This window comes from Tachyglossus aculeatus, chromosome 22, assembly GCF_015852505.1.
Source record: "Tachyglossus aculeatus isolate mTacAcu1 chromosome 22, mTacAcu1.pri, whole genome shotgun sequence".
NCBI classification, from domain to species: Eukaryota; Metazoa; Chordata; class Mammalia; order Monotremata; family Tachyglossidae; genus Tachyglossus; species Tachyglossus aculeatus.
Genome location: NC_052087.1, coordinates 33,766,633 through 33,790,914, shown reverse-complemented (window position 1 = coordinate 33,790,914; position 24,282 = coordinate 33,766,633). Strand labels below are relative to the sequence as shown.

At 50.3% G+C, this 24,282-nt stretch overlaps 2 protein-coding genes across 2 annotated transcripts in view; both read right to left on the bottom strand.

The window, feature by feature from the left end:
• Positions 1 to 4,947: 4,947 nt before the first annotated feature.
• Positions 4,948 to 11,959, bottom strand: CNTF (ciliary neurotrophic factor). The gene is made up of 2 exons (XM_038765316.1): positions 11,774 to 11,959; positions 4,948 to 5,614 (listed from the first exon to the last, which is right to left on the bottom strand). The coding sequence occupies exons 1-2, from the start codon at positions 11,957 to 11,959 to the stop codon at positions 5,126 to 5,128; spliced, it is 675 nt and encodes a 224-aa protein (XP_038621244.1). The 3' UTR covers positions 4,948 to 5,125.
• A 2,247-nt stretch (positions 11,960 to 14,206) lies between these two features.
• Positions 14,207 to 24,282, bottom strand: part of ZFP91 (ZFP91 zinc finger protein, atypical E3 ubiquitin ligase) — a gene marked incomplete at its 5' end in the record, with an annotated part of 40,778 nt that continues 30,702 nt past the window's right edge. The window contains 5 exons of the mRNA XM_038765315.1: positions 14,207 to 18,179; positions 18,640 to 18,739; positions 21,797 to 21,911; positions 23,348 to 23,426; positions 23,762 to 23,812. Of these exons, the coding sequence (XP_038621243.1) occupies positions 17,657 to 18,179; positions 18,640 to 18,739; positions 21,797 to 21,911; positions 23,348 to 23,426; positions 23,762 to 23,812 (868 nt within the window). The remainder of the gene's footprint in view (positions 18,180 to 18,639; positions 18,740 to 21,796; positions 21,912 to 23,347; positions 23,427 to 23,761; positions 23,813 to 24,282) is intronic.

The window sequence follows — 24,282 nt, the reverse complement described above, 5'->3', positions numbered from 1 at the left end:
GGGTCGGGATTTGAACCCATGACCTCTGACTCCAAAGCCCGGGCTCTTTCCACTGAGCCACAGTGGAAAGAGTCCTTGGGCAAGTCACTTCACTTCTCCGGGCCTCACTGACCACCTCTGTAAAATGGGGATTAAGACTGTGAGCCCCTTGTGGGACAGGGATTGGGTCCAACCCGATTTGCTTGTATCTACCCCAGCGCTTCGTACAGTGCCGGGCACATAGTAAGTGCTTAAAACTACCACGGTTATCATTATTATTGTTATCAGCTGAGGCAGGCAGGATCCGAATGCACGAGATTGGGTCCGCCTCTGGGGGTGAGGGCCTGGAAAACAATCTCAATGAAACCAATCACCGGGAATTCTGACATCTTTATAGCAAGAGATGAGGCAGGCAGGCTGCTCCGATGTCATCAGGGATGTATTGCTCACATCCAACGGGAAAGGGAGCCCAGTCTTGGGAAAGTGATATCAGAAATGCCCCTGGCAGAAGCAGCCCCCAGATTAAGACTGTGAGCCCTATCTGGAATGGGAATCATGTCCCACCCCATTATTCATTCAATCATATTTATTAAGTGCGTCCTGTGTGCAGAGCACTATACTAAGCGCTTGGAAAGTACAATTCGGCAACATGTAGAGACAGTCCCTGCCCGACAACAGGCTCACAGTCTAGAAGGGAGAGACAGACAGCAAAACAGTACAAGTAGATAGGCGTCAATACCATCAAAATAAATGGAATTATAGATATACACACAAGGGTTTTTGTCAAAATCGTCGGAACAAATAGAATTAAAGCTATATCCATTTTAAAGCTATCTCCATTATGAGAGAAGCAGTGTGGCGTAGCGTCAAGAGCACGGGCTTGAGAGTCAGAAGGTCACGGGTTCTAATCCCAGCTCCGCTACTTGTCTGCTGTGTGACCTTGGATAAGTCACTTCATATGACTTCGTAAGTCACCTCACCTGTATATATGGTTGTACATATTTATTACTCTATTTATTTGTTTATTTTACTTGTACATATCTATCCTATTTATTTTATTTTGTTAGTATGTTTGGTTTTGTCCTCTGTCTCCCCCTTTAGACTGGGAGCCCACTGTTGGGTAGGGACTGTCTCTATGTGTTGCCAATTTGTACTTCCCAAGCGCTTAGTACAGTGCTCTGCACATAGTAAGCGCTCAATAAATACGATTGATGATGATGATGACTTCACTCCTCTGGGCCTCAGTTACCTCATCTGTAAAATGGGAATTGAAAGTGTGAGCCCCACGTGGGACAGGGACTGTGTCCCCACCTGATTTGCTTGTATCCACCCCAGCGCTTAGTTCAGTGCCCTGCACGTAATAAGCGCTTAACAAATACCATAATTATTATTATTTCAAATCTGCCCTAGGGCTTAATTCAGTGCTTGGCACACAGTAAGTACTCCACAAATACCCTAATTACCCTCTAAATCGTAAGCTTTTGTGGGCAGGGAACATGTCTACCAACGCTGTGGTATTGTACTTTCCCAAGGACTTAGTACAGTGCCCTGCGTTCAGTAAATGCTCAATAAATACCACTGATGATGGTGATGATGATGAAGAGTTTTCAGGCAAATGTCTCTTGTTTAACGCCACCGTTTCCCTTCCTCAACCTAGTTTCTACCCCAATCTCCAGACACCTCCAGAATATCCAGCGTGGGCTTGCAGTTAATCAATTAATGGTATTAATTGATTAATACGAGGAGCAGCATGGCTCAGTGGAAAGAGCCCGGGCTTTGGAGTCAGAGGTCATGGGTTCGAATCCCACTCCGCCACATGTCTGCTGTGTGACCTTGGGCAAGTCACAACTTCTCGGAGCCTCAGTTACCTCATCTGTAAAATGGGGATGATGACTGTGAGCCCCACACGGGACAAACTGATCACCTTGTATTCCCCCCAGCACTTAGAACAGTGCTTTGCGCATAGTAAGCGCTTAACAAATGCCATCATTATTATTATTATTTATTAGAACACCAGTCATTTGCAGAGCACAGTACTCAGAGTTTGAGTGAGTGTAATATAACAGAGTTGCTAGACACATTCCCTGCCCACAAAGAGCTTCCAAGTCGAGAGGACTGTTAATGTTTAGGTTTTAACAACAGTCGAGTGTTTGAAAGTCAAGCTAAAGAAAAATCCCTCTTTCCCCTCTTCTCCTTGCCAGCCAGAGGGGTATTTATTCCGCCTTTTTTCCTAAAGCAACGAGAAATGAGAACTCACGGATGATTCCCCGCCTCACTAGGGATTGCCCCCCAGGTGTTGAGTCTGTAGCGAAGAACATACAGATATTTGGAACGGAAAAAACAGCAGCCGCGGTGGCAATCAATCCTGTGGGAGCTGCTGAGTCTTTATTGGCGATTTTAATCTCCAGGCACCGAACTAGTCAAAGCAATCACAGGACAAAAAACAAAACCTCACACCCACATCCCTGTGCCCTTCACACACATTCGTGATTTTCAAGGGCTAATGCCAAAAGATAATTTTTTTTTGAGATTTGGCCTGAAGTCATTTCACTGCTCTGTGCCTCAGTGATCCCATAAATGATCACTTAGAGCTCAGTACAGTGCTCTGCACACAGTAAGCGCTCAATAAATACGATCGATGATGATGATCCCATCTGCAAAATGGGGCTTAAGACGGTGCACTCCATGTGGGATGTGGACTGCGTCCAACTTGATTAGTTTGTATCCATCCCAGCGCTTAGTACAGTGCCTGGCACGTGGTAAGAGCTTGACAAATGCCATTAAAAAAAACAACAAACAAAAATGCCACGAGGCCGCGTAGAAGCTTTGGACCCCATTCACCTCCAAGGAGCAAAGTGAGGATGCTCAGAGTTGGACCCTCAGATGTCTGCCCGATTCTTCAATGGGTCTTTATCCCCATCTCTCCTCCTTCAACTGAGAGGAAGAACTCAGAATTTTCTCCTACAGCCACCACGGCGTAGATTTAAACATCTTTCTCCACCAGCCTTTCCAACTCAGGCCGTCCAAAGAAAATGCTTGGACTGCAAATTGATCATCATCATCATCATCAATCGTATTTATTGAGCGCTTACTATGTGCAGAGCGCTGTACTAAGCGCTTGGGAAGTACAAATTGGCAACATATAGAGACAGTCCCTACCCAACAGTGGGCTCACAGTCTAAAATTGATCTAGACTAACCTGTCCCACCATGGATTCGGATTCATCGACTTTAGACTGTAAGCTTCTTTTGAGCAGGGAACGTGACTACCAACTCTATTGTACTGTGCGCTCCCAAGCGCTTAGTACAGTGCTCGGCACACAGCGCTCAATAAATACCACTGATTGATTGATTGATTGATGATGCACCGGGTGGCTGAGAGCATCAAGAGTCTGAAGAGGAATAGCACTGACCAATTATCAGTTCCCGGATTCTTGGGAACCCTTCTCGGGCACTTGCGTAGTTGTTTTTGAGCATCTTTAGCACAATATTTCTCTGCCCGTCTCCCCTGTTAGAGTGAGAAAGCAGTGTAGCCTAATGGAAAGAGATAGACCCGGGGGTCAGAGGACCTGGGTATTAATTCCAACTCCACCATTTATACTCGAGGTGACCTTGGGCAAGTCATCTCACTTCTCTGGGCCTCAGTTACCTCATGTGTGAATGGGGATTAAGACTGGAAGCCCAATGTGGGACAGGGGCTGTGTCCAATTTGTATGTCTGTACAGATTTATTACTCTATTTTACTTGTACATATTTACTATTTTATTTATTTTGTTTATATTTTTTTGTTGTTGTCTGTCTCCCCCTTCTAGACTGTGAGCCCGCTGTTGGGTAGGGACCGTCTCTATATGTTGCCAACTTGTACTTCTCAAGCACTTAGTACAGCGCTCTGCACACAGTAAGCGCTCAATAAATACGATTGAATGAATTATCTTATACGTTGTCTGACACATAATAAATGTTTAGATACCATTAAAATAAGAAAAGAACATGCTTTCTATGCAAGAACCCCCCAAGACATCTTCACCAACATCTCCAACAATGAAATGTGTCAAAATCCTGGAGATTAAGAATCCATCTAGTTTGTGGTTCCACAGTGCAAAATAAAATCTTCCCCACCCCTCCCCAACCCCATAAGAAAATATCCACGCGGTGTTCTCCTGTTTCAATTTCTATTCCTTGTGCATCAAAATAAACTTCTATTTTAATGTCCACACATTTGAATATCTCATTTGAACTTTTACAAAAATTCCTTTCTGTTTTTTCCCGGAGTTTTCTGTTCCTTTCCTCTTGCCATCTCATCAATTCTCCTCACTTTCTTTCCTGCCTCTCTTCCTACTTTCACATTTAGTTCCCCTGCTCCTTTCCCTTGCCCTGCTCAATGAATTATATTCCTTACAAGCCCCTTCTCTTTTCTCACGGCTAAAGAGCTTCCTTTTTTTCCCCATAGGCCTTTGCCGGTCTTTTCTCTCCTACCCCCTCTGACAGGGGTTGGAAAAGGTCGATGAAAAATTTTACTTTTCCTCAACTTCCAGCTCAGTTTAACACAAGACTTGATTTGTTTCAACACTAAGGTGTCCGGTATTCACACTTAATAATGGAATACCTTCCCCTCTCTCCTCAGGATGGGACGTAAGTGAAGCTCTTCCATAACACCGTATTCCCCTGTGAGTAGTATGTGAACAGTACTTGGCACATAGTAAGCACTTAATACCACAAAGAAAAAAAAATATCCAGGGTTTGTGTAATCACATTGTCAGCTCTGTGTTAAATGTCCAGAAGCAGCACGGCCCAGCAGAAAGAGCTTGAGGCTGGGAGTCAGAGGACCTGGGTTCTAATCCCAGCTCTGCCACGTGTCTGCTGGGTAACATTGGGTAAGTCACTTCACTTCTCTGGGCTTCAGTTACTTCATCCGTCCAATGGGGATTAAGACTACCGGCCCCACGTGGGACACGGACCGTGTCCGATGATTAGCTGTATCTACCCCAGCGCTTAGTACTGTTTGGCACATAGTAAGCGCTTAACATGTATCATTATCATGATCGTTATTTTTAAATGATCCAAGACCACAGGTGGGGGAACGGGAGGAGGAGCCAGAGGAAAGGTGGGAGGAGAGGTGGTCCAGAGAGTGACCGAGGGGGTGGCCATCACATTTTTTGGACCTCAGCGAGCCTCTGGCCGGCATGGACCGGAACCCCATCGTGGCTGGGGGACGAGATCAGACGGAGGTCCCGGACAGACCTCAGCGTCCACTGCTCCAGCTCCCGCAGCACCTTCAGGCCCAGCAGCTTCTTCTCAAAGGCGCCCAGTTGGGCCCCGCCCGGGGCCCCGGGGCTCTCGTGCGGAGGGATCGCGTGCTCCAGGAACCCCATCAGCTCCTCCAGCTGGAAGATGAAGGCGGCCACCTGGACCAGGACCGCGTGGATGGCCTCGTGGAAGTCAACTTCAGTCGGGGTCAAGAGGGCTCTCTGGACCTCCAGGACCTGGCCCAGCAGGGCGTGGAACGCCCGGTAGGCTCTGAGGTTCTCCTGGAGCCGCTCCGCCTCCGTCATCTCGCTCCAGCGGTCCGTGCTGGCCGGGGGCACGCCGGCCACGGAATCCAGGTTGAGGTGGCCGCTCAGGCCCTGGTGCTCAACCTGGGTAGGGGGGGGGAGCGAAGACAGAGTGTCAAGTCTTCCCATCCCAACAGGGAGAAACTCATTCCCTACCACGAGGCCCCGTGACGGGGATGAGGAATAAAAAAACAACCCATCCAAAATGCCAGCCACCCACGAGGCCAGTAGAAGTTGCCCAAGTGACCACAGCCTGAGGGAGGTGGGGAAGAAGGAAGGAGGGAGAACGTCCTGTGGGATGGAATTCAATCCATCCATGGCATTTACAGAGCGCTTATTGTGCAGAGCACTGTACTAAGCTCTTGGGATTGTACAATAATCAATCAATCAATCAATCGTATTTATTGAGCGCTTACTATGTGCAGAGCACTGTACTAAGCGCTTGGGAAGTACAAATTGGCAACACATAGAGACAGTCCCTACCCAACAGTGGGCTCACAGTCTAAAAGGGGGAGACAGAGAACAGAACCAAACATACCAACAAAATAAAATAAATAGGATAGAAATGTACAAGTAAAATAGAGTAATATGTACAACCATATATACATATATACAGTGTTGTATATACAATAACAGTGTTGGTAGACATGTTCCCTGCGCACAACGAACTTACAGTCTAGAAGACTCCAAGGACTGTTACGGTGATGACAGTATTTGTTAATAATAATGATAATAATAATGATGGCATTTATTAAATGCTTACTATGTGCAAAGCACTGTTCTAAGCGCTGGGGAGGTTACAAGGTGATCAGGTTGTCCCACGTGGGGCTCACAGTCTTAACCCCCATTTTACAGATGAGGGAATTGAGGCCCAGAGAAGTTAAGTGACTTGCCCAAAGTCACACAGCTGACAATTGGCAGGGCCGGGATTTGAACCCATGACTCCAAAGCCCGGGCTCTTTCCACTGAGCCACGCTGTTAAGCGTTTGCCATGTGCAAAGTACTGCTCTAAGCGCTGGGGTGGATACAAGCTAATCGGGTTGTCCCACATGGGGCCTACAGTCTTTTATCCCCATTTTACAGATGAGGGAACTGAGGCCCAGAGAAGCAAAGTGACCCGTCCAAGGTCACACAGCAGACAAGTGGCGGAGCAGAGATTAGAACCCAGGACTCTCTCACTCCTAGGATCGGGTCTATCCACCATGCCATGCTGTGTTATCTGACTCGGGTTGAGTGGAGCCTGAAAGGAGGGAAACATTGGCAGAGTCATTGTAGGAAGGGGGAGAGGAAGGGGGCCTTTCTCGGAGGAGACTGATGTCAACCTTCTGTCTCTTCCCCACTTCAATCCGTACTTCACTCTGCCGCCCGGATCATTTTTCCGCAGAAAGAATTGATCCACGTTTCCCCACTCATTAAGAAACTTCAGCAGTTCCCCATCCATGACATCCAACAGAAACTTCTCCCCATTGACTTTAAAGCACTTAATCCCCTTGCCCCTCTCACCTCACCTCGCTGCTCTCCTACTACAACCCAGCCGGCGTTCTTCACTCTTCTAATGCCAGCCTACTCACTGCACCTCAATCGCGTCTATCCCGCCGCAGTCCTCTCATCCACGTCCTGCCTCTGGTCCGAAACGTCCTCCCTCGTCATAGCCAAAGAACAATCACCCTCCCCGCCTTCAAAGCCTCATCGAAGGCACATCTCCTCCAAGAGGCCGTCCCTGATCAAGTCCTCATTTCCGCTTCTCCCAATCCCGTCTACATCGCCCTTGCACTTGGATTTGCACTCTATATTCTCCACTCCCTTAGCCCCACAACGCTTATGAACAGATCCATAATTTATTTACTGATACTGATGTTTGCCTCCCTCTCTATGTACTCTATATTCTCCACTCAGCCCCACATCAATCGTATTTATTGAGCACTTACTCTGTGCAGAGCACTGTACTGATGAACAGATCCATAATCTATTTACTGATACTGATGTCTGCCTCCCTCTCTAGACTGCAAGCTCAGTGTGGGCAGGGAACATGTCTCCCAACTCTGTTATTCTGTACTCCCCAGAGCTTTTAATTCAGTAAGCACTCAATACCATTGATTGATTGATTAATCGACCTAGGTCAGCATCCCTGCCGAGTATAAAGGGAACTCCTACTTCCCCTCTTCAATCTGTGTCAATCAATCAATCAATCAATCGTATTTATTGAGTGCTTACTGTGTACAGAGCACTGTACTAAGTGCTTGGGAAGTAAAGTACAAGTTGGCAACATATAGAGACAGTCCCTACCCAACAGTGGGCTCACAGTCTCGCCTCTGCCTTTGGGTCTGAACCTCTGAGACAACTGGATATTCACGGCACCCTCAACCCCACATACTATGTACATATCTCTAGACCGCAAATCGATCTTGCAAAGGGAATGTGTCTGCCAACTCCGCTGCATTGTACTCGCGCACTTTTTTTTTAATGGCATTTATTAAGCGCTTACTATGTGCAAAGCACTGTTCTAAGCGCTGAATAATGATGGTATTTGTTAAGCGCTTACTATGTGCCAAGCACTGTTCTAAGCACTGGGGGAGATACAAGGTAATCAGGTAGTCCCACTTGGGGCTCACAGTCTTAATCCCCATTTTACAGATGAGGGAACAGACCAAGAGAAGTGAAGTGACTTGCCCCAAATCACACAGCTGACAAGTGGCGGAGCCGGAATTAGAACCCATGACCTCTGATTCCCAAGCCCGGGCTCTTTCCACTGAGCCATGCTGCTTAAGTACAGTGTTCTGCACTCATTAAGTGCTCAATAAATACCACTGACTGAGCATTTAGTACAGTGTACATCCTTCTACAATTTATTTTAATGTCTGTCTCCCCCTCTACTTTGTTAACTCCTTCCCCTTCTAGACCGTGAGCCCACTGTTGGGTAGGGACCGTCTCTATATGTTGCCAACTTGTACTTCCCAAGCGCTTAGTACAGTGCTCTGCACACAGTAAGCACTCAATAAATACGATTGAATGAATGAATGAACTCCTTGTGAGCAGGAATCATTTCTACCAACCTATTTTACTGAACTCTTCCAAGCTTCGTCCAGGGCTCTGGATAAGGTAAGCTCTCAATAAATACTGTCGATCGATTGAGTTTTTCAGCACTTATGTCCATATTGGTCATTTATTTATATTAATATCTCTCCCCCACTAGACCATAAGCTCATTTTCGGCAGGGACTGTGTCTGCTATATTGTTGTGTTGTACTCTCCCAATAATAATAATAATAATGTTGGTATTTGTTAAGTACTTAACTATGTGACAAGCACTGTTCTAAGCACTGGGGTAGATACAAGGTAATCAGGTTGTCCCACGTGGGGCTCACAGTCTTAATTCCCATTTTACAGATGAGGTAACTGAGGCCCAGAGAAGTTAAGTGACTTGCCCAAATCACACAGCTGACACGGGGCGGAGCCGGGATTAGAACCCACGTCCTCTGACTCCCAAGCCCGGGCTCTTTCCACTAACCCACGCTGCTTCCCAAGCGCTTAGTACAGTACTCTGGCACAGTAAGCACTCAGGAAATACGAATGATTGATTTAATGATTGATTGAGGGAAAGTGTGGCTGTTGATTGTCAGCTGTGTGACTTTAGGCAGGTCACTTAACTTCTCCGGGCCTCAGTTACCTCATCTGTAAAATGGGGATGAAGACTGTGAGCCCCACGTGGGACAATCTGATCACCTTGTATCCTCCCCAGCGCTTAGAACAGTGCTTTGCACATAGTAAGCGCTGAACAAATGCCATTATTATTATTATTGGGCTTTGCTTGCAGTCAACTGGGGTCCCTCCAACAAGGGACGGGAGAAAACTGGAACACAGTTTCCCCTACAACCCTCAGACAGAATCAGGTCCTCACTTCCAGACTGTGAGCCCGCTGTTGGGTAGGGACCGCCTCTATATGTGGCCAGCTTGGACTTCCCAAGCGCTTAGTACGGTGCTCTGCACACAGTGAGCGCTCAATAAATACAATTGAATGAATGAATGAATGAATCTACCCCTTCCCTCAAACCCATGCCCATCAAGTGAATGCCCGCTCCCGCCTGGTGCTGCAGAAATGAAACAGCAGTGATTCCTGGGGTCCCTGGTGTCCTGGATTGGGGTCAGGATTCACCATTCCTCAGTCAGGCCCCAGAGGGAAGTGGGTGTGGAGAGGGCTGCTGGCCAAGGGGTGACTTTATGGACGTAGAAAACAAAATTGGGGCTAAGGATCTGCTCTGAGGACGCTGGTGTTTCCCAGGGCTTGCCATCACCCCTCCCAGAGGGGTCACCCCCACCGTCCAAATCAAAGATCCCTCAGGGACAGGATGCCCGCTTCCCCTGACCACAAATCGGTGATGCTTTTTAATGACATTTGTTAAGTGATTACTATGTGCCAGGCACTGTACTAAGCACAGGGGTAACTAATGAGGTCGGACACACTTCACGTCCCACGTGGGACTCACGGTCTTAATCCCCATTTTATTGAAGCAGCGTGGCTTAGTGGAAAGAGCATGGGCTTGGGAGCCAGAGGTTATCATCATCAATCGATTTATTGAGCGCTTACTGTGTGCAGAGCACTGGACTAAGCGCTTGGGAAGTAGAAATCGGCAACATATAGAGACAGTCCCTACCCAACAGTGGGCTCACAGTCTAAAAGGGGGAGACAGAGAACAGAACCAAACATACTAACAAAATAAAATAGAATAGATATGTACAAGTAAAATAGAGTAATAAATATGTACAAACATATATACAGGATTATGGGTTCTAATTCTAACCTGACATATATACAGGTTATGGGTTCTAATTCTGACTCCACCACTTGTCTGCTTGTGTGACTTTAGGCAAGTCACTTCTCTGTGCCTCAGTTATCTGTAAAATGGGGATTAAGCCAGTGAGCCCCACGTGGGACAACGTGATAACCTTGTATCTCTCCCAGTGCTGAGAACAGTGCTTGGCACATAATAAGCGCTTAACAAATGCCATCATCATCACTATTTTTATTGATGAGGTCACTGAGGCCCAGAAAAGTGAAGTGACTTACTAAGGTCGCAAGGCTGACAGATGGTGGAGGTGGAATTAGAAACCAGGTCCTTTTGACTCCTACTCCCGCGTGCTACCCACTAGGCAACGCTGCTTCCCTTCTTTGGACAAAGAGAACATTTCCGCTACTCCTAATTTTGGATAGGAGGATTCGCTCCCATCACCACAGGTCAGTCCGTGCTCCCCAACCCCCCACCGCTTCCCTGTCTCCTTCCAAGTCTCCCTTCATAAAGCCCACTCATCTGCTGTGTGACCTTGGGGAAGTCACTTCACTTCTTTGGGCCTCAGTGAGCTCATCTGTAAAATGGAGACCATGAGTCCCCATGTGTCCAACTCAAATTGCTTGTATCCACCCCAGGACTAAAGTGCTAGTGCCCGGCACGTAGTAAGTGCTTAACAAATTTCCCAATTATTATTATTAAGCCTCTTTCCTACAGACACAGCAACACCATTGAGTGTCTCAGCGGAAAGAGCCCGGGCTTTGGAGTCAGAGGTCATGGGTTCAAATCCCAGCTCCGCCAACTGTCAGCTGCGTGACTTTGGGCAAGTCACTTCACTTCTCTAGGCCTCAGTTCCCTCATCTGTAAAACGGGGATTACGACTGTGAGCTTCCCGTGGGACAACCTGATCACCTTGTAACCTCCCCAGCGCTTAGAACGGTGCTTTGCACATAGGAAGCGCTTAATAAAATGCCATCATTATCATCATCATCAATCGTATTTATTGAGCGCTTACTGTGTGCAGAGCACTGTACTAAGCGCTTGGGAAGTACAAACTGGCAACGTAATTACCAATTATTATTATCATTGTTGCTGGTGCTAAGAGCTGGGAGAGGCACTTGGGGAACCCGCCAAAAAAAGGAAACGTCCAGATTCCAACCAAGATTCCAGAACCAAGAGGAAAATCCCATCTCAAGGCGTGTGTACCTTAGTGCTGGCTTGAGTGGGTAGATCGGATCAGGCAGCCGCCTGGAGCGCGTTCAGCCAACCCCAACTGGCACACTCTCCAGGCCTGAGTGAACGGGGAGTTTCTTCCAAGCTGTCTGGAACCAAGACCGTGGGGTGACACACACACAAGGAGTTCCACAGAGGGCCGGTCGTAGCCCGGGCAAGTTTTCAACGACAGACGAGCAAGTGGAAAGAAACGACAGCGGAGGGCTGCGTCTCCGGGAGAGACTTACGTAAGAGTCCAGGAGGGCAGTCAGGTCTGAGCGGATCTTCCTCGCCAGCCAGATAGAACGGGTGCAGAGGCTCCGGCGGTGGGGGGCCCCGGGCCCGGGCCCGGCCAAAGCCATGGGAAGCTCAGCCGGCCCCGGGCGACCCGGCGGCTGAGCCCGAGGAGTCCCGCCCACCGACCCGGTTGGCATTCCCTATTACCGGGCACTCGGGAGCAGCTGTCTACCACCCCCCTCTCCCCCCCACCCCATCTCTTCCTCCCCTTCCAGCTCACAGGCAGCGAATTCCCGGTTCTGGATTTTTGTGCCTCCGGGCTCAACAAAGGCCACTTTTCACATCTCAGCCTCTCCCCCACAGTCCGGCATACCAAGTCTCTGTGTTGGTGTTTCTCCAAGAATCCTCCAAGGAAGAAGGAGTCTCTAACGTAATCCACTCGGCAAACACAACTGGTCTGGCAGGGATTGTCTCTATCGCTGAATTGTACTTTCCAAGTGCTTAGTACAGTGTTCTGCACACAGTAAGCCCTCAAATACTTTATTTTTAGACTGTGAGCCCACTGTTGCGTAGGGACTGTCTCTATATGTTGCCAATCTGTACTTCCCAAGCGCTTAGTACAGTGCTCTGCACACAGTAAGCACTCAATAAATACGATTGATGAAATACTTTTGAATGAATGAACAAACTTCACCTCAGTGCTCTATCAAATAATAATACTGATGGTATTTGTTAAGCGCTTGCTATGTGCCCAGCACCGTTCTCAGCGCGGGGAGAGATACAAGGTTATCACGTTGTCCCACGTGGGGCTCACAGTCTTCATCCCCCTTTTACAGATGAGGGAACTGAGGTACAGAGAAGTGACTTGCCCAAAGTCACACAGCTAAGTGGCAGAGGCACGATTGGAACCCACGACTTGACTCCCAAGCCTGCGCTCTTTCCACTATGCCATGCTGCTGTCTCTCTCTCACTGCCTTCCCCGCCTCCCTCCACTTGTTTTCTTCACTTTGGAGGTGCTGCAGGCCTGTCTTATCAAAACCTGAAGTCACAAGTTGTGTAGGTCTTTTTAAATTTTTTTAAACATAGATTTGTCCCTTAATGGACTCTGATTATCAGTCGCTTTAACTTCTCTGTGCCTCAGTTACCTCATCTGCAAAATGGGGATGAAGACTGCGAGCCCCCCATGGGACAACCTGATCACCTTGTAACCTCCCCAACACTTAGAACAGTGCTTTGCACATAGTAAGCGCTTAATAAATGCCATCATCATTATTATCATCAGCTACCAGACTGTCTACTTGGATGCTTTTCCAATAGAGCTCGATTTGCTTCCCGTCTGCCAGTTTCAAGATGATCAAGCGTGAGAAGCAGCGTGGCCTAAGTGGAAAGAGCACGGGCCTGGGAATGGGAGGACCTGGGTTCTCCTCCTGACTCTATCACATGTCTGCTGTGTGACCTTGGGCAAGTCACCTCACTTCTCTGTGCCTGTTACCTCATCTGTAAAATGAGGATTAAGGCCACAAGCCCCTTGTGAAACACAGACACATCCAACCCTATCATATCTACTCCAGCTCTTAGTGCCGTGTCTGGCACATAGTAAGTGCTTAAACATGTGTGTGTGTGTGTGTGTGTGTGTGTGTGTGTGTGTGTGTGTGTGTATTAAAATGTGTACGGGATTTCTGGAATAGGGGCATGTGTGGGGGAAGGGGTGTGATGTTTGAGTCTCCAACACTCTTTGCCTCACCTCCTTCGCTGCTTATTCACACTTCCAAATGAGCCTCCCCTATCAATCCAACAGTCAACGGTATTGAGCACTTACTGTGCAGAGCACTGTACGAAGCACTTGGGAGACCAGACCATCCATTTATGGCCATTCCAGCTCCCTTTTAGGAACACAAAATGGAAGTAGAGGAGGGTGGCCCAGGCCTGCTGGAAATACTTGGGAAGCCAGGAAGAAGGCTCAGAGAGCTGCAGGGGCCCTCCACGCTTACGACAATGGGGATGGAGCAAACAGCTCAGACAAGTGGGTGCTACGCAACGCTCTTCCTCTTCACTACCCGTTCTGGGCCTCAGCCACTCTGGACATTTGGTGATGCTGAATTCTGCTTGTGGGAGAGTCCATCACCACCAAGATTAATCTCCATAGTTACTTCAACTGTCCATCCCCCAGAGTCAGTGTTAGAACTGGATTAAAACCCCACTGGGACTCGTTAGAGGCTCCCGAACAGCACGGGGGCATTATTTCCTCAACCGCGCATCAGTTTCTGACTCCAACTCCAAGGTTAGATACATCCTGGTTCCTCTCCCAACCCCTAACTGATCTTCTCCCAGGTAAAAACCATCAGTTGTCTTTCTGCGGCAGAAATTCTCGCCTCCCACTTTTAGCGCCGTAACTTTCCCCCGCCAGGATCATTAGCCCAGTACAACCAGAGAAGACAAGTTGCTTCGCCGAAGACAACTTTTATTATTTTTTTTCCTTTATACATTTTGGTTATGCCTTACCTAGATTAAGAGAAAACAACTGGAGTTGAAAAGCAGAGTATCCCTTTTATTATTTTTTAACATAAATTTTTCAACCAGGGTCCAGGGGACGGCCAGTCTCTCCCACCCAGTAAGGAAGATCCCTGGACACGGCAACAGGCAAGAGAGGCTTAGTTAAGAAATTAAAATCTTTGAAACGGACCCGTCGCTTACGGGGAATGGAGTAAGGAAGAGGGAGGGTGGGTAGACGCTTTGATTTCAAGACCAGGGCCCCCTGATCCGGGAGCAGGACGCCGAGCCGGTATGGAACGTCTTCTCCGGAAAAAGCTGCCCATCTCCAAAATCCGGCACCTCCCTCGGCTCCCCACCTGCGATCCTCCACCCATTTTCTGAAGCCCGCTGAGATGGTGTCTCATCCCCCCAAATCAGGGCACACTGCACCAACTCCAAACCCCATTCTAACCAGGCTCTCCTGCTTCTAGAGTTGAAAACCTGCACTTGAAACGGTTGCCATTAACAGGCTCACGGGTGCCTGCGCCAGAAATACGAACCGCAGACCTGAGGGCAAGAAAGCCTTTTTGGGGTTGACCTGAAGTATGAGCTGCAACTAAAAGGGGAAGGCAGAGAGGGGAGAAGGGACAGGTTATCGGTTCATTCGATCAACCGCTTTAATGATTGAAGAGGAAATCTAGTCTCAGCACCACACCCTGCTCCTTTCCCTTGGCCCGCTTACCCCTCAAAAGCAGGGGAGGGGGAAAAAAAAAAAGGCCCATGAAAAATACAAAAAGAAGTGTTTATTGCAAACTACTACAATAATTTATTGAAGCAAACTGCATGCGAGTAGTGGCAGAGGGGAGAGAGGCGGGGAATGAGAAGGAGCAGAAAATCTCTACATGCCAGGCCTAGTCAGTTGTTGGGGATGCTCGGAGGAGCACGCGCAGATCTTTCCCTGTCGTGGGAGAGGGTGAGCGTACCTCATTTCCCCCCTCTGGCTAGGCGGCAGAGATATCTGCAAAAGTATCAACCGCTGGGAGCGAAGTGACCAGAGGGAAAAGTAAAGAGTAAGAGAGGCATGTGGATGGCAAAGACGCTGGCGGAATGGATGGCTGCTTGACCAGAGGACAGAACGGCCACTTACGGGGGCGGTGGCGACTTGGCCGCTGACCTCAATGGTCGCTTCTTGTGGCATTTCCAGGGCTCCCAGCTTTCCAAGCCAACGCCCCCTTCCTCCGCCACCACCCCCCCCGCCAGACTCGTGGTGGAAGAGCTCATTCCACAGCGCTCCCACCCCCATCCCGATTCACTTTCTATCCTCCCCCCCCCCTAGCCGAAAAGGGAGGGCATCCCTCTGGAAACGACGGGATATCTGAGACCGCCCCGTGCGCTCTCCCCACCCCATTCTCTGGCAGCCTAGTGCCGGCGCCACTAGGTGTAACGTAAGCTGCTTCTCGGAGATGACATTTTAGTGCCACCCTTTGAAGAGGGGAAAAAAAAAAATCTCTTTACTAGAAGACAGACTTTGCCTTTTTAGTGTTCATGAAAAAACGGGCCGTTCCTCACCTTTCCCGACGAGGCTCCCCTTCCCCCGCCCCAAACACCACAACCGCATTTTCTGACAATGGACACGGCAATCTTTGAGACTCCAATGCCGATGCACCCAACCAAGCCTTTCTCAAGGACACTTGCCCTCTCCGGGTCCCTAAAATTGGGGCTGAATGGGTCGGAGTCTTTGAGTTAACGGGCTTCCTAAAGCAAGGGACAACCAACTCTTCCCCACCGGGTGCGTTCTTAATTACAGCCACCTATGCCTTGGCTTGGGGGAGGAGAGGGGGCATCCAGAAAGGCCCCCACACAGTTTAGGTTTGTGCGTGAGCTGAATGGTGCGCTACACCCCTCCTCGCTCCCGTCCCCGCACCTCTGAACTGGTAGGTAACCTTACTTTGAAGACAGGGAAGAGGCTCAAAGCAGCGGGCAGCTCCCGGCCACTCAACGGTATAAAAATGTCAGAGATGTTGATTCACCTGAGGACGACGCTCCCTCCCTGGTGACATCAACCTGCCACAGGAAGTTGGAATGAGCCAGTGAGAAAAGCAGAGACCACAAAAAGAAAGAGCTGGGCGGACGAGGCCGGGGAGAAGAGAGAGCGTCGGGGAAGCCGACATGAGCGAAATTCCTAATGGCTTCTGAAGTACGGACTCTGAAACAATCCTCTCGGTCGCTTCAAAAGCCTAGACCTCACTGCTCTAAAAACTCAAAGAAGCCCTAGTTTCTTTCAGGTTTTTCTTAACCCCTTCCCTGCAAATGTTTCCAAACAACTGCTAGGCTACTGTAGTGATTCTCTTAGCACTGAAGACCAGCTCTCCCTCAATGCAATCGGAAGGCTGGGTTTGGGAAGGCTGGCTACACCCGGTCCCTGGTGACTCCCTCGGCGGGCAGGACCCCGGTTCAGGAGTCTCCAACTTCCTCAGCCTCGTAAAGATACAACAAAAAGAAAAAAAAAAAGAAAAAAAGCCAGACCTTTCATCAATAAATAAGGAATCTCGTTTCCACAACACAAAAACACACATGTTCAAAGTGCAAATTACCGTCATTAGTCTGGGACGCTTGTGGTCACCTCTCCGATACGGGGGGGCTGTCCGTCTTAGAGACAGAGGGAAGGTGTGCAGGGGACCGCGCCGTCCCCCCCCTCTCGTCGCCCCACACCGGGGAAACCCACGTCCCAGCGAGCGAGCACCATTGAGAGCCACGTGGAGGTGGAAGGATTCCTGGGCAGCCTTCCTTTCAGAAACCTGAGGGAGGAAGGGAGGGGGAAGCGAGGGTCCAGGGCTGTTTAACAGCTCACCCTGCCGAGCAGCCCTAAAGTGCCAAGTCAAGCTCCCAGCCCCTGGAGGGAAAAAAATCTAAGACCTAGAGACAGCGCAGCCATGGACAGAAGCCAGAGAACTCGGGGGGGGCCTTGGTGAGACGGGGCCGGGGGGAGAAAGGGGAAGGTGGGAGGCGGGAAAGAGAGGAATCTGGTTTCAGAAATGAGAAGCCAGTTCAGAGCATACCAACAGGAGGGTACGGGCGAGGGGATCGGCCAAAGAGCAGGAAGGCCGCCCGCTCGGGTTGGGTGTGAGGTCTCCCTTACTCTGCTTCGAGAGCTGCGTATTTTGTCCCGTCTCTGGGGAAGGCGGCGTCGCTGATCATCAAGGGTCCACTGGGTGAACGGATGGATTGGGCAGCGGGGAGCGGCGTGCGCTGTGATCCCACACTGTGGAGGAGGAGGAGGAGGAGCAGGAGGAGCAGGAAGGCCCTTCGGTTATTTTTGTACTAGTATTTAAATTTGTTTAACTTTTGAATTTTTTTTTTTTCCTTTTTTCCTTTTAAATACAAAGTCCAAGCTGTCCCGATGCCCCTGCCTTCCCTGCCCGCTAAGGTCCGGCCGAGTCCGAATCTTCGATGAGAACCTCTGTGGTGGCCCCCAGGATCTCTGTGTTCATGACCAGCCCGTCGGCGTCCCCGCCGCTCCCCCCGCCGCCGCCGCCTCCGCCAAAGATCTTCCCGTCCGCCATCAGGTTGACCCGCTCCGCCCCGGCGCAGTAGGCCTTGGGCATCCCGTCGGGGTTCAGCAGGAGGCACTCCCCGGGGGCAGGGTTCCCCAGGGGCTCCGGAAGCAGGGGGAGGCCCTGAGCGTCGGTGGGCGGGGCCAAGGGCTCTTGGGGGGCGCCCAGGATATCCGTGCTGGTGATGAGGGCCCCGGCATTGGCAGCCAGGGCTTCGGCGATCAGCACCTCGGGGTGACTCTTGGCCTTGTGGGCCACCACACTGTCCTTCTTCTCAAACTTCTTGCCGCAGATGTTGCAAGAGAACTGGTAGAAGGAGTCTGCGTCGTGCTTCTTCATGTGCCAGTTGAGAGAAGCCTTCTGCCGGCAGGTGAACCCGCAGATCTCGCACCTGCCGGGGGGGCGGGGAAGCCAAGGGTCAGTAAAGGCCCCCGGGGACCGGAGCCAAAATACAAGGAGGGGGGCTCAGTGGATGGCTCCCCCGATGCAGGCCACCAGTGATCGGGAGGCTGCCGAGGAATGGGTTTGTGGGAAAGCTCCGGGGGGACGGCAGCACGCCCTCACGGCCTTGGGAGGGAAAGAGAGGTGGCGGACCCCCGGGGCTCCTCGGTGAAGGAGACGCTCAGGAGAGCGGTGCTCGTAAGGGCGGTGGGCCCGGCCTACTTTGTGCCACACTGCTCCAAAGTGGGGCAGTTAACAGAAATTAGTGAGGAACGGGACACGAGAACCTGAACACTGCAGAGCTGACTGCAAGCGGAACGGACTCTGGTTTAGGGCGCGAGACACCACCGGGTTGGGGGTGGGGGCAGCGAGTCAGGCCACCCCCCCATCCTAGCCCGGGGAGAACTCACTGTAACGGCTTCTCGCCCGTGTGGATCATCCGGTGCACAGCCAGGTTGTGGGAGCTCTTGAAGGCCCGGGCGCAGTATTCACAGATGTAATCCCTTTGATCTGCAACAGAAGACCAGCGAGCCATCAGTGGCGTCATCGGAGGAAGCTGGCTGCCCTAAGCTCATCCTATGAGATGACTATTTCAACTAGGAAACGGAAACCCGCGCTCTCCTCTTCTCCCTTCTGGCAGGCCGGTCTAACCCCGGGGCTGCCAGCGGCCTGCTGGGTGCCGTGGAGTGGCTTGTGAAAGCTGGCTCTCGCCTCCGATCGCCCACATGCCTTCTTTCTCCTGCACTGGCCCCCCACATCCCTCCCCGCTCATGGCACAGCTCATCAAGTTCAGCGCTAACCCTTCCTACCCTATGCCAAAACCAAGCGGAAATCAAAAAGCTGAACTCGAGGGTCTCGGCCTGTTCCGAGACGGGTGGCGAACACGCTGGGTTCTCATTCCCCTTCCACCACCCTGATCAAATACAGGTCCCTTAAACCAATGTATTGCTTGGGTTTCCTCATCCTTGGAACCACGACACTATCTGTGTTACCTTGTTCATAAAAAGGCTGTTGGGAAAATTGAAACCATGTAAGCTAAAAATCAAAGGTTCCTGGGAAGAGAAGCGTTAGGAGCAGCAGAGTGAGGTGAACGTAAACTAGCTCTGGGCAGGCCTGAGGCAGACCCATATCACCTGAAACCCATGGCTGTCACTAAATCCTGTCAGTTCAACCTTCATGACATTGCTAAAATCCACCTTTTCCTCTCTAGCCAAGCTGCTAACACGTAAATCCAAACATCTTATCCCGCCTGGATTACTGCATCAGACTCCCTGCCTTCTGTCTCTCTCCACTCCAGTCCATACTTCACTTTGCTGCCTGTATCATTTTTCAGCCAATCATTCAATCACTTGTATTTATTGAGCACTGTGTGCAGAGCACTGTACTGCTTGGGAAAGTACAACATAACAACAGACACACTCCCTGCCATGAGCTATTTTCTACAAAAACGCTGGGTTCAGGTTTCCCCACTCAAGAACCTTCAGTGGTTGCCCATCCACCTCCACATTAGAAACGCCTTACCTTCGACTTTCAAACACCCTTCCTGAGTTACTTGACTGCTCTCCCGCTACAACCCTGACAGCACACTTCATTCCTCTAATGCCAAACTACTCACTGTACCGCAGTGTTGTCTATCTCGCCGCCGATCTCTCACCCACGTCCTGCCTCTGGCCGGGAACAGCCTCCCTCTTTACACCCGACAATTACTTTCTCCACCTTCAAAGCCTTACTGAAGACTTCTCCTCCAAGAGGCCTTCCCTAAGCCCTCATTTCCTTTCCTCCCACCCTTCTCCATCACCCGTGAACTTGGATTTGCTCCCTTTTTTCACCACTCCCTCAGCTCCACAGCACTTATGCACATAACCTGTAATTTATTTATACTAATGTCCACCAACTCTGTTGTATTGTACCCTCTCAAGCGCTTAGTACAGTGCTCTGCAAACAGTGAGTGCTCACTAAATACCATACCTGTGATTGATCGACTGATTCAGGGCTAAACTGGCCTTTGTTTAAGTTGATTCAGGGCCAGTTTCTCCTTTGAGAGAGGCAAGGAGAAGAGGAGGAGAAAGGAAGACGAGGAAGGGAAGAAAAGAGAGACGTAGAGGGTATTCACAGGTGACAGTTCACACGTCCTGTCAGGTCTTTTATCCCTCCTCTTCCTCCTCCTTAGCAGGCTCTGGGACTGGGCCCCAAGCAGTCCCTCTGGCTTCCAGCCCCAAAGCTCTATGAGGAGCAACTGTCGGCCCCGTCGGCCTGGGGGACTCACGAGGATGGAGTGGGAGGAGCGTGAACCCCACATGACTGTCTGGGAGCCAAACCTGCCAGGCTTGGCTCCACGGCTGTGGTCGGGGATACGGATCGGCAAGCCCTGTGGGGCACTTTCTGCCCTGACCCTGTGCATCTCCCCCAAGCTGAACGGGCATATGGGGTGGACAGCCTCCTCCCTCCTCGTGGGGCTTTGGGAGCGAAAGGAACCTGTCGAGCCCTACCCTGGCGAGGAAAGAAAAAGCAGCAGGTGGCACTTTCTCTCTGGCTCCGTCTCTGGCATTTTTTGGGCTCCAAGGGCTGGGAGAAACCACTGTCTCCCCTGCCCAAAAAACTTCGGATGGCTCCCTCCCTCCACCTCCCAGGGAGTCGGTGCGTCTGACTCCATCCTCTCCCAACTTTCCTCCCTCTCCTCCCAGGCCCTCAGGGAGTAAATTTGGCAATAAGCTCATGTAATAGAACCTGATCAGAAAAATTAGCACAGTGCTCTGCACACAGTAAGCGCTCAATAAATACGATTGATGATGATGATCAGGAAGATGGCCATAGGTATACAAAGCCTGACCATTACAACTTGTCCTTAAATGAAACCGGAATGCTTGCACTCATCAGCTATCGCTCTTCATGTCTATTTCAGACCCCTTCCGAAGCAACTCTGGGAGACCAAATGCCGAACGGGGCTATTCTCCAAATCCTCTCACAATTCAACGGTACGCTACCGAGAGAGCCCCTGGCTATTCCTAAATCCAAAGGCACCACCTTGCAACCTGGTTCCGTTTGGGAACTGGGGCACGCTTCCCTACTCCCTGAAAATGACCCTGCTTTGAAAGAGAGGTTTTAAGTGAACAAACGGGAAACAAATGCCCAAGGAAATAGCCACCATTCTGCTAAACCCATTTCAGACACCTCAGAAGGGTGGGGGGGGGAGGCAGTTCTCTTGCAAGTTGGGCCACATAAGTATCCCTAAGCAGGGTCAGAGTTTTGGTTGGAGAGTGTCACCTCTTGCGGGGGAAGGAATGAGAGGAGGAGGAGCAGGGACAGATGAACCACTTAGCCAGTTCTGCACATGGCGGGAAGCCAGGCCACGGCTCACCCCGCTGGGCAGCAGGCGACCCCCTACTCGTCACCACCAGAACAGAACTGGTGAGCTCTGTTCCCTGGTAGCACCCCGCTCCCCTCAGGCATGTGATGACTCAATAACCCCTTCCTTTCATCTAGACTATGCCAACCGGGGGAGCTTCTTTCTCCCGAGCCAGCGGGCGAGACAGCAAGGGGCCTGCAGGCAGGGCTCCCAGCCCGCACCTGTGTGATGTTTGGCATGCCGCAGCAGCTGCTTCTGGAGTCGGAACAGACGTCCACAAGAAGGATGGGGGCACACGTACTTCTTTTTCAGCAAATGCTGGTATTTGATGTGGTGCTGACGAGAGAAGAAACAGCGGTGGGTCGAAAAGAAGAGACGGGAAAATCCCTCTCCTCACCCAAACCGGAGGGGATACCACCCCACTGGGCAAAGAGTTACAGTGAAAAAGGGACGAGGCCCAGGCAGGGAAAGGTGATTCAGGAAATGTGAGTTGCATGAGATGCCACACAAGCCACTTTCTTAGGGACCTAAAAGGAGTGGTGGCTCAAGAGGCTGGGCTCAACAGTTGCCACCAACAGGGAAGCAGTGTGGCCTAGTGGAAAGAGCTTGGGCCTAGGAGTCAGAGGACCTGAGTTCTAATTCCAGCTCTGCCATTTGGCCGCAGTGTGATCTGGACAAGTTACTTCACTGTGCCAGTTTCCTCAATCGGAAAATGGGGTTCAATAGACTGGGAGCCCCATGTGGAACACGGACTGTGTCCGACCTGATTAACTTGCATCCACCCCAGTGCTTAGAACAGTGCCTGACGTATATAATGAATATCTTATATAAAAAAAGTCAACTATATTTATTGAGTTCTTATTAATAATGATGACATCTGTTAAGTGCTTACTATGTGCCAAGCTCTGTTCTAAGCGCTGGGTGGGGGAGACAAGGTAATCAGGTTGTCCCATGTGGGGCTCACAGTCTTAATCCCCATTTTACACGAGGGAACTGAGGGCACAGAAAAGTGAAGTGATTTGCCCGAAGTCACACAGCTGACAAGTGGCGGAGCCGGGACTAGAACCCTAGACCTCTAACTCCCAAGCCCGGGCTCTTGCCACTGAGCCACGCTGCTTCTTTATTCTTATTCTGTGCAGAGCACAGGCTTGAGTGTTTGGGAGCGTCTGACAGAATTCTGACACCTGACATCTGCCCTCATGGAGCTTGTGAAAAGTCAGAAAAGAAGTGGCAACCAAGTGGGAGGAAGGGGCCCGTGGGAGTGTAGGGGAACCAAAATGCCCCTCCCGTGACCCTTCTCTCGGCATCTCAGGCCCATCTGGGCAGCAGAGGAAAGTAAAAACATCTCAGCACAGTCCTACTCGCCACAAAATCACTGACTCACTCGCCAGACATTTTCTCCCTGTGGCTGACTTCCTTTGGGATCATCCCTCAGCCACGACAGCACTAAGTGAATAATGTTATACTGTACTTTTCCAAAGGCTTAATACAGTGCTTCGCACACAAGAAGCCCTCAGTAAACAACCCTGATGGACTTTTTAAACGGTATTTCTTAGGCGCTTACTATGTATCAAACATGGTTCCAAACACTGAAGTAGATACCAGTAAATCAGGTTGGACACGGATGGATCGACCTCGCTCGGAGAGTGGCGTGTCTTCGAAGCATACCTGAGTTTTAGGGGTCCTGCAAATGGGGAGGTCACTGAAGGGAGAGGCCAAATCTAACTGACCAAAGGACAGAGACGTCGCCCGGGGTGGAACAGCAGACTAACCTGTAGATAGCGTGGGTGGGCGAGAACGGTCCCGCAGCCTTCCATCTCACAACGGACGTACTGGATCGGCGGCTTCTTCCTGGGAGGGGCAGGAGAAAAGGAGGGGGTGCTTCAAAGGTCATCGCCTCCCAACCCAAACTGTTCCTCTACTCCTGAGGTGGAGAGCTCCCACTCATTACACAAGTCAGACCCTCTGTACTCTGAAGGAAATCCTTAGAGAGCAGGGATCCTTCAGAGAACAGGCAACTTCCAAATGAGGGGTGGGCTGCGGGGCAGCATTTCTAATCATGCCAAGAGAAGGAAAGCTGCAAGTCCCTGCAGCCAAGCGCAAGAAAGCCCACATTCGAGTGGCAGCCGCTGGGTCCCACTCTTTTCCCGTACCAAGCAACGGCCCAACTTGGGTGAGTTACTCACCTCCTCTTGGGCAACCGGGGGCTCTTATCATCTTTCCGTCTCCTCCCCCTCCTGAAAAAAGTAAAAACGCCAATAAAGGGCTGAGATAGAATGTACAGAGCCTGAAGTTATGCCATCAGGAGCAAAGTCAGGTGAGGGGCACAGAGACAATTCACCCAAAACATACGGCAGATTTCAGAGACTAAATAGAGATTTGAAAGGGAAAAAAACCCCCCAAAACACACCTCAAGTCACAGGTTCACCACGCATGTTAAACACACCTCTAAGCCAGGACAGAGAGTATGTTGAAAATCTGAAGAGTAAATGTTAGGGAATTCTTTCTGAAGATGCTTCATTATAATTCAGACCTCCCGCTGACCAAAACTTGGATCTCCCTCAAATTCACTTTAGCCCGAAGGTGGAACGAGATGATGCTCTTTCGTTTTTCTTTGTTCATTTTAATAACCCTCAATTTCCTAGACGGGAAACTACACATTTTCTTACTTTCCTAATAAATGCTCAGAGTCTCAACTCTGAAAAGG